This window comes from Pseudorca crassidens, chromosome 6 (genome assembly GCF_039906515.1).
Source record: "Pseudorca crassidens isolate mPseCra1 chromosome 6, mPseCra1.hap1, whole genome shotgun sequence".
NCBI classification, from domain to species: domain Eukaryota; kingdom Metazoa; phylum Chordata; class Mammalia; order Artiodactyla; family Delphinidae; genus Pseudorca; species Pseudorca crassidens.
In genome coordinates this window covers 134,000,760-134,015,776 of record NC_090301.1, presented here as the reverse complement: position 1 = coordinate 134,015,776, position 15,017 = coordinate 134,000,760, and the positions used below count along the sequence as shown (strand labels likewise).

The 15,017-nt window shown below is 42.2% G+C and overlaps 1 protein-coding gene across 4 annotated transcripts in view; it reads left to right on the top strand.

Moving 5' to 3' along the window:
* Positions 1–15,017, top strand: part of EPB41L5 (erythrocyte membrane protein band 4.1 like 5) — a 146,036-nt gene that overhangs the window by 117,175 nt on the left and 13,844 nt on the right. For all 4 annotated transcript variants that reach the window (XM_067742357.1, XM_067742356.1, XM_067742355.1 and 1 more), the window contains 4 exons: positions 3,940–4,068; positions 7,348–7,412; positions 12,634–12,724; positions 14,430–14,504. In XM_067742357.1, coding sequence (XP_067598458.1) covers positions 3,940–4,068; positions 7,348–7,412; positions 12,634–12,724; positions 14,430–14,504 — 360 coding nt within the window. The remainder of the gene's footprint in view (positions 1–3,939; positions 4,069–7,347; positions 7,413–12,633; positions 12,725–14,429; positions 14,505–15,017) is intronic.

Sequence of the window (15,017 nt, the reverse complement as noted above, 5' to 3'; positions counted from 1 at the left end):
GCACGAACCCGTGTGCCCTGCATCGGCAGGCGGACTCTCAACCACTGCGCCACCAGGGAAGCCCTCAAGAGTGGTTCTGAGTTTAGATCTGATGGCATTCCGGTTGAGAACTTCAAACACTGAGTGGCCCTGCTGAGTTTATGATTAATCTCTCTATCCAAAAACTTCATTCCCTTTCTTGTCCTGCCCCTGTTCCCCTCAGGATTGAGGAGGATCAAAGAAAAGGGGGGACTGAAACCAAGCAGGACCCCGTGGGGCCCTCCCAGGAACAAAAAGCCTCTCCATGTCCCCCGTTTCTTGTTTGTGGGAAACAGGCTGTAGCCTCCTGGGCCTTTCCTGAGTTCCAGAGAGCTGACTCTAGCAGTTAATGATTAGGACAGTAGAGTCACAGGGCTCCTAGCTCCTCCTGAAGGGATGTGGATAACCGTCTGCTGCGTATCTCTGAGCTGTTCTGCAGAAGCTGAGACCCCCACCCTCTGCGGGATGGTGACGACATGCTGACCACAAGCATGTCAACCCGAGACTGGTTGGAACCAGAAGGTTGAGGTTCCCGAGTCATCACCCTTTTTACCACCAGCCAATCAGAAGGAGGTCCACAGGTTGATCACGTATCCTGGACCCTCTCCCCTAACAATGTCTTTAAAGACCCTTGCTTGAAAGCCGTCGGGGAGTTCAGATCTTTTGCACATGATCTGCCCGTTCTCCTTGCTTGGCACCCTACTTTGCTGCAAACACCCACTGTCAGAGTTTGGCTTTCTGTGCTGCGAGCACACGACCCCTTGCTTGGTAACAAACTGAAGCAGACTTTGGATGACTTTAACCTGACTTAAGCTTCTAACTAAGCTGACTGATGGCAGCAAGGACAGCTCTACAGGAGAGTTTGAGCATCCAGTCATGTTAGAACAGGTCTAATTTGGGGTGTTTAGGAATCAGAGTGTCTTTTTAGTTCTTTCGGTCTTCTGTTTGCACATTTTGGCCATCCAAGGCAGACATATCAGCAGCATAGTAACACAATATACAGATTTTAAAAAGCAGGACATTATCTAACCTCCGTTATCCCAGTACTAAGAGGTAACTATGGTTAACATTTTAAACCAAACCTTGAAATGTGATATATATTTTTTTAAATAAAAATGCACTAACACTTTTTTATAACCAATCCATTATAACTCTCTTTATTTCAATAACATATTACTGATAATAGTTGAATGGCATGCATATATCATCACTGCATTTACTCAGTCTCCTACTAGTCATTTAGATTGTTGCTAGTTTTCACCGTCATAATCAGGGCTCTGATAGTCTTATGTAAGTATCTGCCATCATCTTTGATTATTTTACTGGGGCGTAGAAGTGTTAGGTTTGGGACTTCCCTGGTGGTCCAGTGGTTAGGACTCTGCACTTTCACTGTCTGGGCCAGGTTCAGTCCCTGGTCTGGGAACTAAGATCCTGCAAGGCGCATGGTATGGCACAGTGTTAGGTCAAATTTCAGGAATAATTTTAAAGCCTTTGGTACTTTTGCAAAATTGCCTTCCAGAAAGATGGTAACAGTCACGGGTACTTTTACCTGTGATACGTGTGTTGAATTCTTGTTTTTGTTTTTTTTTTTTTTGTTTTGTTTTGTTTTTGTGGTACGCGGTCCTCTCACTGTTGTGGCCTCTCCCGTTGCGGAGCACAGGCTCTGAACGCGCAGGCTCAGCGGCCATGGCTCACGGGCCCAGGCGCTCCGCGGCATGTGGGATCTTCCCAGACCGGGGCACGAACCCATGTCCCCTGCAGCGGCAGGCGGACTCTCAACCACTGCGCCACCAGGGTAGCCCTTGTTTTTGTTTTTAATATAGGCAGGAAAATAAATACTTGCCTATATCAGAGGCAGGTTGCTCTGAGAATCCTGTGATGTGCAAATATAAATGATGAGCAAATAATGTCAAGTCTGCAATGTAATTGTCTCTGAAAAGAAAATGTCAGAGCATTTGAACTAGCCATGCTACTTTCCCAGCTTTACTGAGGCACAATTGGCAAATAACATCTAAATACCTTCAAAGCGCACACCTGATGATTTGCTGTAAGTGTACATTGTGAAGTGATTCCTGCTGTCCAGTTAGTTGACATATCTGTCACCTCACGTAAGTTACCTTTTTGTTTTGTTTTTTTGGAGAGAGCACTTGAGATCTACTCTCTCAGCAAATTTCAAGTGTAGAAAACAGTATAATTAAGTGTAGTCACCATGCTGTACATTGGGTCCTCGGGATTTATGCATCTGGTAACTTGCACCAGCCTCCCTCTGCTGTCCCACCCCCTAGCCCCTGGCAACCACTCTGCTCTCTGTTTCTGATTTGGAATTTTTTTTTAGGTCCCACATCTGAGTAGTGCCGTGCAATATTTGTTGTTCTCCATCTGGCTTGGTTCACTTGGCACGAGGCCTCCAGCTTCATCTGTGTTGTTGAAAATGGCGGGATTTCCTTCCTTTTAAAGGCTGAACAGTATTTCCTTGTGTGTGTGTATTTATGTGTATGTGTGTGTGTGTGTGTGTGTGTGTGCGCGTGTGGGTATTTTACATCCTCTTCATCACCTGTTGACGGGCCCTCTGGTTGTTTCCATGTCGTGGCTGCAGTGCACATCGGGGTGCAGGTTTATTTGGGATAGTGATTTTGTTTCCTTTGGATGTAAGCCCAGAGGTGGGCTTGCTGGGTCATCTGGTGGTGAAGTAGGTATGGTTGAGAAAGGGCATCAGGTCTTCTTTCACTTGCTGAGAACCACTCTGAAGACTAGGAAGTTAGGGCTTCCCTGGTGGCGCGGTGGTTGGGAGTCCGCCTGCCGATGCAGGGGACGCGAGTTCGTGCCCCGGTCTGGGAGGATCCCACATGCCGCGGAGCGGCTGGGCCCGTGAGCCATGGCCGCTGAGCCTGCACGTCCAGAGCCTGTGCTCCGCAACGGGGGAGAGGCCACAACGGTGAGAGGCCTGTGTACCGCGAAAAATAAATATAAAAAAGACTGGGAAGTTACAGTCTAGTGCAAAGTAGTGATTCTCAAGCGTTTAAAGGTATCAGAATCACACAGGGAAGCTTGTTAAACATCCACATTTTAGGATCCCACCCAGAGGCAGATGTGTGGAGACCACACTTAGAAAAAACAGATTAGGATAAGCACATTAGTTAAATATTTTCAAACGTGAAAGAGCGGTGCAGTATGTAATCCCATACGTGGCAGCTAGCCTGTTTTATAGAACAAAAGCTGTATCTGAGACGAAGAAAGTATTTAGAGTGAGTTTGTTATTTAGCCCAGTGTTAAATGGTAACCATAGTAATGATAATGGTAGTTGTTGTTGTTATTGATTGGCATTCAAGTCAGGTAAAATATCAGTTGTAGTGCAGATAATTTAAACTTATTAATTTGCTTTCTCCCATTTCCTTTCATAATAGTTAATTTATATTGTTTCAATTATGATCTTCATTCAGTGGACTTGGACTTTATTTTATCATTTTCGTTAAGTCTTTACCTGATAGTGACCTCCTTCTGGCCATGTAACATAATCTCAAACACAGTCATCTACCTGGTGACAGTTCCAGAATCACAGGGTTTAGCCTGCGTAGGGCCTGACCTAAAATCCAATTGAAATTAATTACAGCAAAAGGCACACATTTTGTGGTTTATTTCAGGCATTTGTCCAGGGTGGTAGCGTTAGTTATTCAGTTGCTTAAAGACAGGAAATTGGGCTAGATGATTTCCAGGGGTCCCTGCCAAGTCATAGTTCTTGTTTGTGATTACTGTGCCTTAGTTTGAAACCCCATGTAAGAGTCGACTCTTCCTGGAGTAGGATATGACTGCCTGAGACACATGATTCCCTGATTGTCTGAATATGAAATTTCATCAGTCCTTTTCTGTTTGCATTGAGTTATATTCTCTCAGAGTTGCTTACAGTATATTTTTAATATCTAGGAGGAAGTGGTGAAGTTAACTGAGAAATGTCTGAATAATGCCATTGACAGCCCAGCACTGAATGCCGGGAGAGTTCCTCCTGACTTGAAGAGTAACATTTTGAAGGCTCATGTAGAAGCAGTGCAGAAGGTAAGCTGCCTTTACGAGGGTCCTGGTGAAGTGGAAGGAGACCCTGTAGAACAAGGAAAGTATACAGACGGTAGACATGAGTGACTTGGCCGGTGATTAGAGAGAGAGTAGCACCAGGAAGCACACTCAAGATGGCAATGCCGGAACTTGCCTGGCGGTCCGGTGGTTAGGACTCTGCGCCTCCACCGCGGAGGTGCGGGTTCCATCCCTGGTCAGGGAACTGAGATCCCGCATGCAGCACAGTGCGGCCAAAAAAAGGAAAAAAAAAAAAGATGGCACATGCCTTCCCAACTCCAAATTCTACTCGGGCAAGATTAAGAGCGGGGAGTCACAGGATAAAAACAGTAAAGATGCTGCTCTACAGTATAAGAAGTTTAAAAAAAAAAGTCAAATTCCTGTAGAAGTGAGTCCCTAATCTTTGTCACTTTTATAGCTGGAAACTCTACAGTGATTTTTAGGTTCCTGTCAATATTAAGTCTATGACTCTAGGTCTGTCTTCATCAATTCATTGTTCCCCACCACCCATCTACCCCCAATTCAACAAAATTGTGATGTTATTGGCAACAGAGTGATGGTTATAAGGCGAAGAGTTGGCTGTGTCGTCTCATGAAGGGTGCAGTGGGTAGGGACCAGCCCCCATGAAGTTGATGGCGTCCATGCTCTCAAAATCAGCTTTTCCTTGGCCCTTCCCAACTTTCAGATTATCCTCTGCACTGAAGCAGGACAGAAGCCTGTCTCACCAAGTCCGGTTGTCAACTAGGATTTCAAAATAATCCTGTTGTTGGGAAGGGGCTCTTTACCCATTGTGTTCCCAGGCACAGACCTTGAAGAGAGCTGAGAGGACTTGAGGAATGTCGTTCATGCACTTTATGTACCTTCTCACCCCAGTGTAAAGATAAAACATAATATTTATATATAAAATACGGCAGTACACGCTCTGGAATCAGACAACTGGAGTTTGAATCCTGTTTCTAATCTACTAGTAGCTAGTCACCGATTAGCTTTGTGACTTGGCAAGTTAGTTACTTTCCCTGAGCCTCAGTTTAATTATGTTTAAAAAGGGGTAATGGTAATACCTTCCCGAAGGTGGGTTATAAGGATGAAATAAAATGATAAAGGTAAAGGCCACAGAATGGCTTCTGGCACAGAATTAGTGTTTAGTAAGTGTTGGTCCTGATGTTGACACTACCTGTTGTAGCAGCAGTGGTGGTGACAGCTTTTCGTCACCTTACGTTTCAGTTGTACTTTGGATCTGTTTTGACTTGAACAAGAGAGAAATAACTTGAATAGCCCTAAATGAAAGATTTTGTTTTATAGTTAAAATCATCCCACAAAGAAAAATTCAGGACCAGACGCCTTCATTGTTAAGGCCTACTGAACATCTAAGGCAGAAGTAATGACAGTCCCACACAAGCTCTTTCAGGAATTAGAAGAGCAGGGAGCACTTCCCAACTCGTTTTATGAGGCTAGTCTTAGCCTGACACCAAAGCCAGAGAAGGAGAATACAAGAAAAGCAGCTACAGACCAGGACTGTTCTTGAACATGGACTCGAAAGCCCTTAACAAAGCGGAAGCAAATCATACTGAACAGCTTATAAACAGGATAGTACACCATGGCCAAGTAGGGTTTATTTCAGGAGAAAAGTTGGTTTATCGTTCAAAAACCAGTGTAGTATAACATGTTAAAAAATAAGGAAAATTGTCTCAATTTATTTGGAAAGGCATTTCACATTATTTAACACTTGTTCATGATAAAAGCTCACAGCAAACTAGTAGTAGAATGGAACTTCAGCCTGATAAAGGGTATCTATGAAAAAAGTCTACAGCTAACGTTGTAATTCATAGCTAAAGTTAACAACTGACAGGCCTGTGACTGCCTGCAATGCACGCAGCTGGTAAGAACATAAAATGTTCCAAGTACTTTATAAAAGAGTTGGTAAGGGCTTCCCTGGTGGTGCAGTGGTTGAGAGTCCGCCTGCCAATGCAGGGGACACGGGTTCGTGCCCTGGTCTCGGAAGTTCCCACATGTGGTTGAGCTGCTAAGCCCGTGTGCCACAACTACTGAGCCTGTGCACCTAGAGCCCGTGCTCCGCAACAAAGAGCAGCCCCGGCTCTACACAACTAGAGAAAGCCTGCGCGCAGCAACAAAGACCCAATGCAGCCAAAAATTAATGAATTAATTTTGAAAAAAAGAGGTGGTAAAATAGTAAACGTACACTTAGCATGTGACCAGCAGCCCCACTCTCAGGCATTTACTCCAGAGAAGTGAGAGCGCAGGTTCACACAGGCACTAGTACGTGAGTGTTCCTGGCACCTTCGTTTGTAATAGGTGAACACTAGAAACGATCCAAATGTCCATCAGCAAGTAAACAGATAAACAAATTGGGGTGTATCCATGCAGTGGAAAGCTACTCAGCACGCAAAAAAGGAACGCATTAGTGACACATGCAACACCGTGGGTGAACCTCAAAAACATCCTGTTAGTCTAAAGACGGAGCCCCAAAAGGACGCTATGATTCCATTTATATGAAACTATGGAAAGCACAGATCACTGCTGGCCACGTGTGTGGGTTTTTGGTGGGATTGTATCGGAAGCCTCAAGGGAACATTTGGGGTAGTGGAGGTGTCACATGTGTTGATTGTAGTGTTGATTATGTACCAAACCGTACATTTAAAATGTGTGCGTTTTACTGTGTGTAAATGATACCTCAATAACTGACCTCTTTAGAATTCTCCTCTGAAATATTCCTTGTACTCAGGGAAAAACAAAGCCAGATATGCAGCTTAATGTTTCTGCTTTTTATCATGTAAATTTGAAAAATTCTGGCGTTGAATCTTTTTGGATTCTGTGTACATTGACTAACATAGCATTGTGTCTTAAATAATTGAGAGCTGTCCAGTAAAGCGTATGGATTCATAGACCAACATATTGAAGTGGAAACTTGGAGTATGAATTTGGGCGTGGGATAGGGCTGTGCTGGGTACAGTACTGATATTTCCATAGATAAGTTGTGGTTACCTCTTTCTGGAACTGAAGCAAACAGATTATTTCTGTTTTTACTGGAAAGGAATGTAAATTTATTACTTTATTACCCACGAGAGAGATTTAATTTTTTTAATTAATTTTTATTGGAGTATAGTTGATTTACAATGTTGTGTTAGTTTCTGCTGTACAGCAGAGTGAATCAGTTAATATATCCACTCTTTTCTAGATTCTGTTCCCATATACGTTATTACAATGTATTGAGGAGATTTAATTTTTATGATTTCTTTTTCTTAGGTTACAAGAGAAGATAGCTTATTAAGTCATAAAAATGCCAGTGTTCAGGATGCTGCCACCAACAGGTACAGTTGTGGGTAGACTGAATTAAATTGGTGTTCTTTTCCTCTTAACTTTCTTTGGGTGGTGTTTTTTTCCTCTTTCCCACTCTGTGATCACATGGTTTCAGGATATCTATTTGAAAGATAGCCTGAAATCACTGTTCTATCCACTACATAGATTCTTAGGACCTAATTTTAGATCATTTGAAGATACTCCTAATTAATCTTTTCATCCTGATTCTTCTTCAGCTGATTCAAACTGTAGAGCAAAAACAGCCTTTGAAGATATTTTTAATCTCATAAGATACCTGGTGAAGAATGTGTACTATTTCTCTTAGGTGTGGTAGTTGCCTTAGTGCCATGCTGTTGGCAGGGTGGGATTGCTCTTATAAACTGTCTTACTATGGGCTCTCACATGATGCAAGCAGATTTCTTTGCTGTTCCCTCTGAGTTCCTTCTGCCTGTCTTTTCTTGTTGAGTGTTAATGCCATGTCTCTGTCTTACTAGACTTCCATCCCCTGCTCTGTTGCAGTTTGTTTCATTCGTCCCTGCGTATCCAGTGTTCTGTGCTTAGTTGGTGCTAAACATTGATGAGTGAATGTGTTTCTTTTCCCGTTATCCAGAACTTATGCAGTGAAGAGTTTTCTGATTAGTGATATTCAGTTCCAGGTGCTGTAATTAACATAGCACTTAAGCGCATGCTTCGTGTAAAGGACTTTACAGTTAGTACTCAGCAAACCTACTACTTAGTGATCGGGGTACAACTGGAATTACGACTTAACCTTTTCTAAGAAATCAGTTTGCCCACAACATTTTTAATGCTATTGTTGTTTTTATTGGAGCTTTTTAGAGTAACCTCATCACAGACTTTTTTGCCAAGAGGAGGATGATGGGGATGTGACGACCCAGTTGTTTATCAGAAATTTCATTGAACTCTGGAAGGTGGACAGGTCCTGGAATGGACTCCAACTTCCGGATTTGTTTTTCCAAATGGCTGTTGGTATTTTGAATAATCTGTTTTCCTCCCAGGATTTGAAATGGATCCTTTGAAATATGCTTATGTTCTTATACAAACCTGGGTCTGTTTCTGGATCTTTTCCTTTTCTGGTACTGTTTTTTTCCTCGTGCCATACCACACTTTTAAAAAGTTGCTGTACCCCCTTTTTAAAAGGAAATATTTCAGGCATACAGAAAGGTATGGAGACTATATAATACATGTCTGTGTACCAAATGTCAAGCTTTGTCATGTCCTCATATTTTGCTGTAGTAGATTTAGATCATTTTGCTTTTATCTTTTTTTTTGAGCTGTAATTCCTATACAGAACCCTTTAAAAGTAGGCAATTTAATGCATTTTAGTGAATTGACAAAGTTGTGCAACCCTAACCACTCTCTGATTCCATAATATTGTCCCCTCACCCCTAACGGAAGCGCCGTCCGCATACGCTGGCTCTCCACGTCGCTCCTCCAGCACCTGGGAGCCACCCACCTACTTTCTGCCTGCACTAGATTTGCCTGCTTCGGACAGTTCATATAACTGGACTCATACAAATATGTGTCTGGTGTTTTTCATTTGACATAATGTTTTCAAGGTTCATCCATATTGTAGCCTGTATTGGTACTCCATGGCTGCATAACATTCCATCGTATGTCCATGTGTCAATGGATGGACATTCGTGTTGTTTCTGCTTTTTGGCTACTGTGAATATAGCTGTTGTTGAACATTCCCACACGAGGATTTGTACATTTACAGTGTACGATTCAGTCGCTTTTGTTTTGATATATCTGAATCTTTAAAAACTTATCCATGGTTTCTTCATTTCAGTTGCCACAATATATTCATTTTTTAATTTATGGACAAATGTTTGTTCCCAGTTAACATTGCGCATGTTCGTCATTATACACACATGTTGTAAGGATTTTTCATCTGCTTTCTGTGTTTTGCAGCAGTGTAAACTACATTAAGACTAATCTTTTTTTCTCCTTTTTTTTTTTTTCGGTTTGGCCTCAGGATTCTTTTTTTTAAAATTGAAGTATAATTGATATACAATATTATGTTTGTTAAGGTGTATAATATAATGATTCAATAGTTTTATAGATTATACTCCATTCTTAAATTTATTATAAATTGGGTATATTTATATCCTTGTAGCCTATTTATTTTATACATAGTATTTAGTTTATACTTATCGATTTCCTATCCCTATCTAGCCTCTCCCCACTTCCCTCATCTCACTGGTAACCCCTAGTTCTCTTTATCTGTGAATCTGTTTCTGTTTTGTTATATTCATTTGTTTATTTTTTAGATCCCACATATAAGTGATAATATACAGTATTTGTCTTTCTCTGTCTGACTTATTGCAGTAAACATAATACCCTCTAGGTCCATCCATGTTGTTGCAAATGGCAGAATTTCTTTTTTATGGCTGAGTAATATTCCACTGCATGTATACACCACATCTTCTTTATCCATTCATCTTGATGGACGCTTAGGTTGCTTTGTATCTTGGCTATTGTAAATAATGCTGCTGTAAACATTGGGGAGCGTGTATCTTTTTGAATTAGTATTTTTGCTTTCTCCAGATGTATATCAGAAATACAGTAGAATTGCTGGACTGTATAGTAATTCTACTTTTAGTTTTTTGAGGAACCTCCATACTGTTTTCCATAGTGGCTGCACCAATTTATATTCCCACCAGCAGAGCACAAGGGTTCCCTTTTCTCCACATCCTCACCAACATTTGTTATTTTTGCTCTTTTTGACCATAGCCATTCTGACAGGTGTGAGGTGATACCTCATTGTTTTGATTTGCATCTCCCTGATGATGAGCGCTGTTGAGCATCTTCTCATGTGCCTATTGGCCGTCTGTATGTGTTCTTTGGAAAAATGCCTATCCAGGTCTTCTGCCCACTTTTAATTGGTTTGTTTATTTATTTTTTTAATATTGAGTTGTATGAGCTATTTATGTATTTTAGATATTAACCTCTTACTGGTCATATCATTTGCAAACATTTTCTCCCATTCTGTAGGCCATCTTTTCATTTTTTCAGTGGTTTCCTTTGCTCTACAAAAGCCTTTAAGTTTAATGAGGCCCCATTTGTTTAGTTTTGCTTTTGTTTCCTTTGCCTTAGGAGACAGATCCAAAAACAATATTGCTATGATTTATATCAAAGAGTGTTCTACCTTTGTTTTCTATTGGTTTTATGGTTTCTGGTCACGTTTAGGTCTTTTATCCATTTTGAGTTTATTTTTGTATATGGTATGAGAAAGTGTTCTGATTTCATTCTTTTACATGTAGGTGCCCAGTTTTCTGAGAACCATTTACTGAAGAGGCTGTCTTTTCCCCAGTGTATATTCTTGCTTCCTTTGTTGTGGATTAATTGACCCTAAGTGCGTGGGTTTATCTCTGGGCTCTCTATTCTGTTCCATTGATACATGTGTCTGTTTTTGTGCCAGTACCAGCCTGTTTTGATTACTGTAGCTTTGTAGTATAGCTTGAAGTCAGGGATACCTCCAGCTTTATTCTTTTTTCTCAAGATTGCTTTGGCAATCGGGGTCCTTTGTGTTTCCATATAAATTTTACGATTATTTGTTCCAGTTCTGTGAAAAATGTCTGATAGGAGGTTTGATAGGGATTACATTAAATCTGTAGATTGTTTTGGGTAGTATGGACATTTTAACAAGATTAATTCTTCTAATACATGAACATGGGATATCTTTCCATTTCTTTGTATCATCTTGAGATTTCTTTGTCAATGTTTTCAGAGTTTAGTTTTCAGAGTATAGGTCTTTTGCCTCCTTGGTTAAGTTTATTCCTAGGTATTTTATTCTTTTTGATGCAGTTTTAGACAGGGTTGTTTTTTTGATTTCTCTTTCTGATAGTTTGTTATTAGCGTGTAGAAAAGCAGGACTAATCTCTTGTTGAGGGGTTGGGAGACTTCATTGTGAAATGTATTTCACTCCTTTCGGGGCTCGCTCCTTTAGTCTCAGCTGTTTCTTTTCTTTGGAGCACAAAGTTATCTTTTCTCTCTGGTAGCTTTTAGGTTTTTCACTGCTTATTCTTGAGATTCTGCATTTTCATTACGGTGCATCTAAGTATAGTTTTATTTTTCATTCTTGTTAGTATTCAAGGTGGTGTTTCAATCTGAAGACCTATGTCTTTTTTTTAGTTTTGGAAAGTCATAAGCCCTTATCTTTGTGAATATCCAGCATCCGTTAGACATTAGCTGAAATGCCCCGATCCCTTCTCTGTCTCTCGTAACTATTCCTTCTTACTTTTCATCTCTCTGCCTCTGTGTGCCTCGGTACTGTGGCTGCAGTAGTGCTAGCTTCCGTCTAGCTCCCGAGGCTGACTTTTCCATCTAGGATTTGCCTCTTGTTTTTTCTCAGTCTCCCTGTGGGATTGGACGGGCACTGCTCCTGTCACTTGCATGCTTTCCAGTGATGCTGGAGAGGACTGCCGGGTGTGTCATCCTGGTGGGTGGCGGTCTCTTGGCTTCCCCGTCTCCTCCCTGGCATCGAGGCTGCCTGTTCTTGTGATCCTCACCTGGGGTTGACATCCTTGTCCTTCCTGCTGGCATCCTCTCCCGGGCCGATCCCGCCGCCGCGTCTGGAGCCCTGGAGGTGGGCCACTGCCCCGTGCCGCGGAGTGTGCTCCCACCCGCCTCCCGCAGGGGCTTCCTGCCTCGTTCTCCGTGCCTCAGGTGTTCCGTGTCACTGAGCTGTCCTGTTCCTGATCTGTCTTCTTCGTGTTTGTCTGTCTCGTTTTGTGTATCTGCCTAGTCTTTTACGTGATTTCTCTAGATCGGTTGCTCTTTGGAGCAGACTGTAGCATCTAATCTGCCCATAACCCTGAAATCACCTCTTGTACTGTGTGTTTCACGGTTTTCGGCATTTCCTCAAAGCTCGTGAGCTACCACTGACATCCTTTATTGGTTCTGAAGTTTTATGAGTTTATTCTTTTGTTAAAAAGAAATCTTTTCTGTCATTTCATTGAGCTTCAGGAGGGAAGCAAAGCACTAGTGAACGGGTCTGACCTGGTTGCGAACCTGTTATGCAATGGGTGGGGAGGGGTTCATGGTGGTGTGTGGGGCAGCGCGGACCACTGTCTGACCCCCCCTACCCCTCGCTGTCTCTTCCTTCCGTGCGGGGTAGTTACCCTGCTTCCCCGAACCACCTCCTTCAGCACACTGCCTGTTGCTCCTGCATCGGTCGTCCGTGACACAAACCTGTCTTTGTCTTCCTAGTGCTGAGTTAAATGAGAACGCCATGCCCGGCCCTGGAGGGTCTCTCATTCCGATGCGAACCACACCTGCAGAAAATGGGCCTGCTCTAAAGGTAACGATTCCTTCCACTTTCAAGGTCGCTCCACAGAGACTCCCTTGCCTTGAATCCTGGTTGTACAGGACACCTGGTGATCTCTGACGGCCACCAGAACGTCAGCCGTGAGAAGAGCGTTGAGCCTCACCTCTCTAGGGAGAATCCAATTGTCACATCCCTCCCAAGAGCAGCTCAGGGTTTCTTCTCCATTTTTGAGGTATTTGTTGGTAGTTTTGTTTTTAGGGGGTCTCGGTGTTTTTGGATTTTGGATTCGGGCTATGCTACCCTAGTGTCTCAGACTTTACATGACACATAACAGGCACCAAATAAATATTGATGGATCGAAATTGACTTTCTGACACTGATTGTGTTTGTAACATAACCAGCTTGTCTCAAATTCTGCCTCTCCTCTATCCATCGGCCGTACAGTCTTAGCAGGTCACAAGTCACAGAGACCCAGCTCATGCCCAGTGAACGCTTTCATTTGCAAATTAAACAAAAAATTATTTTTGTAGATGAACATTTACCATTTTGTTCTTTTATAGTGCAACCACATTTATTGTAGAAGTTTACCAAATATTTCATGAAAACAACACATTAGAAATCACCTGATTCCCACTACCCAAAGACAGTGTGTAGTTAATATTCAGGTGTATAGTTTTTCAGGCTTAGGGGTTTAAAAAAAAAAACTCAACCTAAAATACCTTTAATCAGGAGATTTCTTTCTGCTAATTAAAATTCTAAAAAGATACACTGACATCTCTGATCACTGAAAATTGTTAGTTGGAACCCGAGATGTTTTTGGAACAGAGAAGGACAGTTAGCCCAAAGATTTATTGCATATTGTACCAGACAGCGTGATAGGCTTTGAAAATTCAAAAATGAGTGAAACATGGCCTCTTCTTTCAAACTGCTTCCAGCACAGTTGGAGAGAGAATTTTGATACGTTGTGGTAGAGATATGCACAGGCCACCTGGGGGGCCCACTCAGGTCACAGGGTATGAGGGCGTGGAGGGGGAGGGGGTGGGGGAGGAGACAGGCAGGTTTTCATATGTGCGATTAAAATTCAGTTGACATCGAACAGGAAACACACGGTGGCCTGAAGACACGCAGAAATGTATAAATGAAGGGCCTTTTTTGTTATGGACTACACCCTGGATACTTACTTCTCTTATTTCCAGACTGGAATTTTATCTGTTATCCTTTTAAAATTCTTCCTGTGCCCAGAAACACACACACTGCAGTACAGAACTCTGTTTCTATAAGGTGCTTCAAATACTAATTAGACAAAAGTATTAACATTTATGGGGGGGTTCTATTATACTCTTTGTGAACAGTGAAGCATCCATGTGGATAAAGAAGCATTCCAAGTTCAGGCGTGTCCTTAGTCATCGCCTCCTGGGCTGAACCTTTAGCCTCTGCCATCTGGTTTAAGAACTGAGAGCCGGGACGGTCCTAACCCTACGCAAGTTTTGTCTCACCAGAAGGAATAGTTGTATGAAAATTCACATGACACTTCAGCTTTTTAAAGTTCTGACTGTAGTCTAGGTTCCCCTCCAAACAAAAGTGGAATCACTAATAATCATGATTCCTGAGGGTCCCCTTCGTTTAAAGGTTAACACCATCCAGGCCTGGGTCCAAATTATTCATTGAGAGGATGTGGAAAAAATCTAGTCTGGTGACTAATGGGTCATTTAACATCCGTGTATCTTGTCTTCTGTAGGGTGCTACAGATGAATTGGATGCCTTGCTTTTATCTCTAACTGAGAATCTCATTGACCACACAACCACACCTCAGGTAAATAGGCTTTAAAACAGCAGGATGGAAAGGTATTTCTGTTTGAAAATGCTCCCAGTAGATTCCAGTTCTTGCCTTTTCTGCAGTTTAGTAAAACTTTTCATTGGTAAGTGTCTATACTTCGGTAGCCACCTAGCATTGCCTTTTCTGTAGGGAAGTTCTGCCCTCTTGAATCTGTGTGTCACTGGACAGCAGCCACATGTTGCCGAGCCTCTTTGTAACTCAGCGCCCTGTTAAGTAGTGTGAGAGGGACATGTGGGGGTAAGCCAGCTTCTGAAGAGTTCAGACAGTAAGACCTCCAGTTGTTAAAAACATTTACAGAATGGTGGGAGCATAAGAGTGGTTGGCGTTAAACATATTGATCATTATTTGAGTTTGGGAGATACCGTGTTAAGTACTGTGACCATAATACAAAGAGGAAGCAGTCAACTTCCCTCCAGAGACATACTGGCGTGCAAGGAACACAGATAGTGCATTTAGTGCCTTGTGAGTGACGTGGCAGGAGTTGCCGTA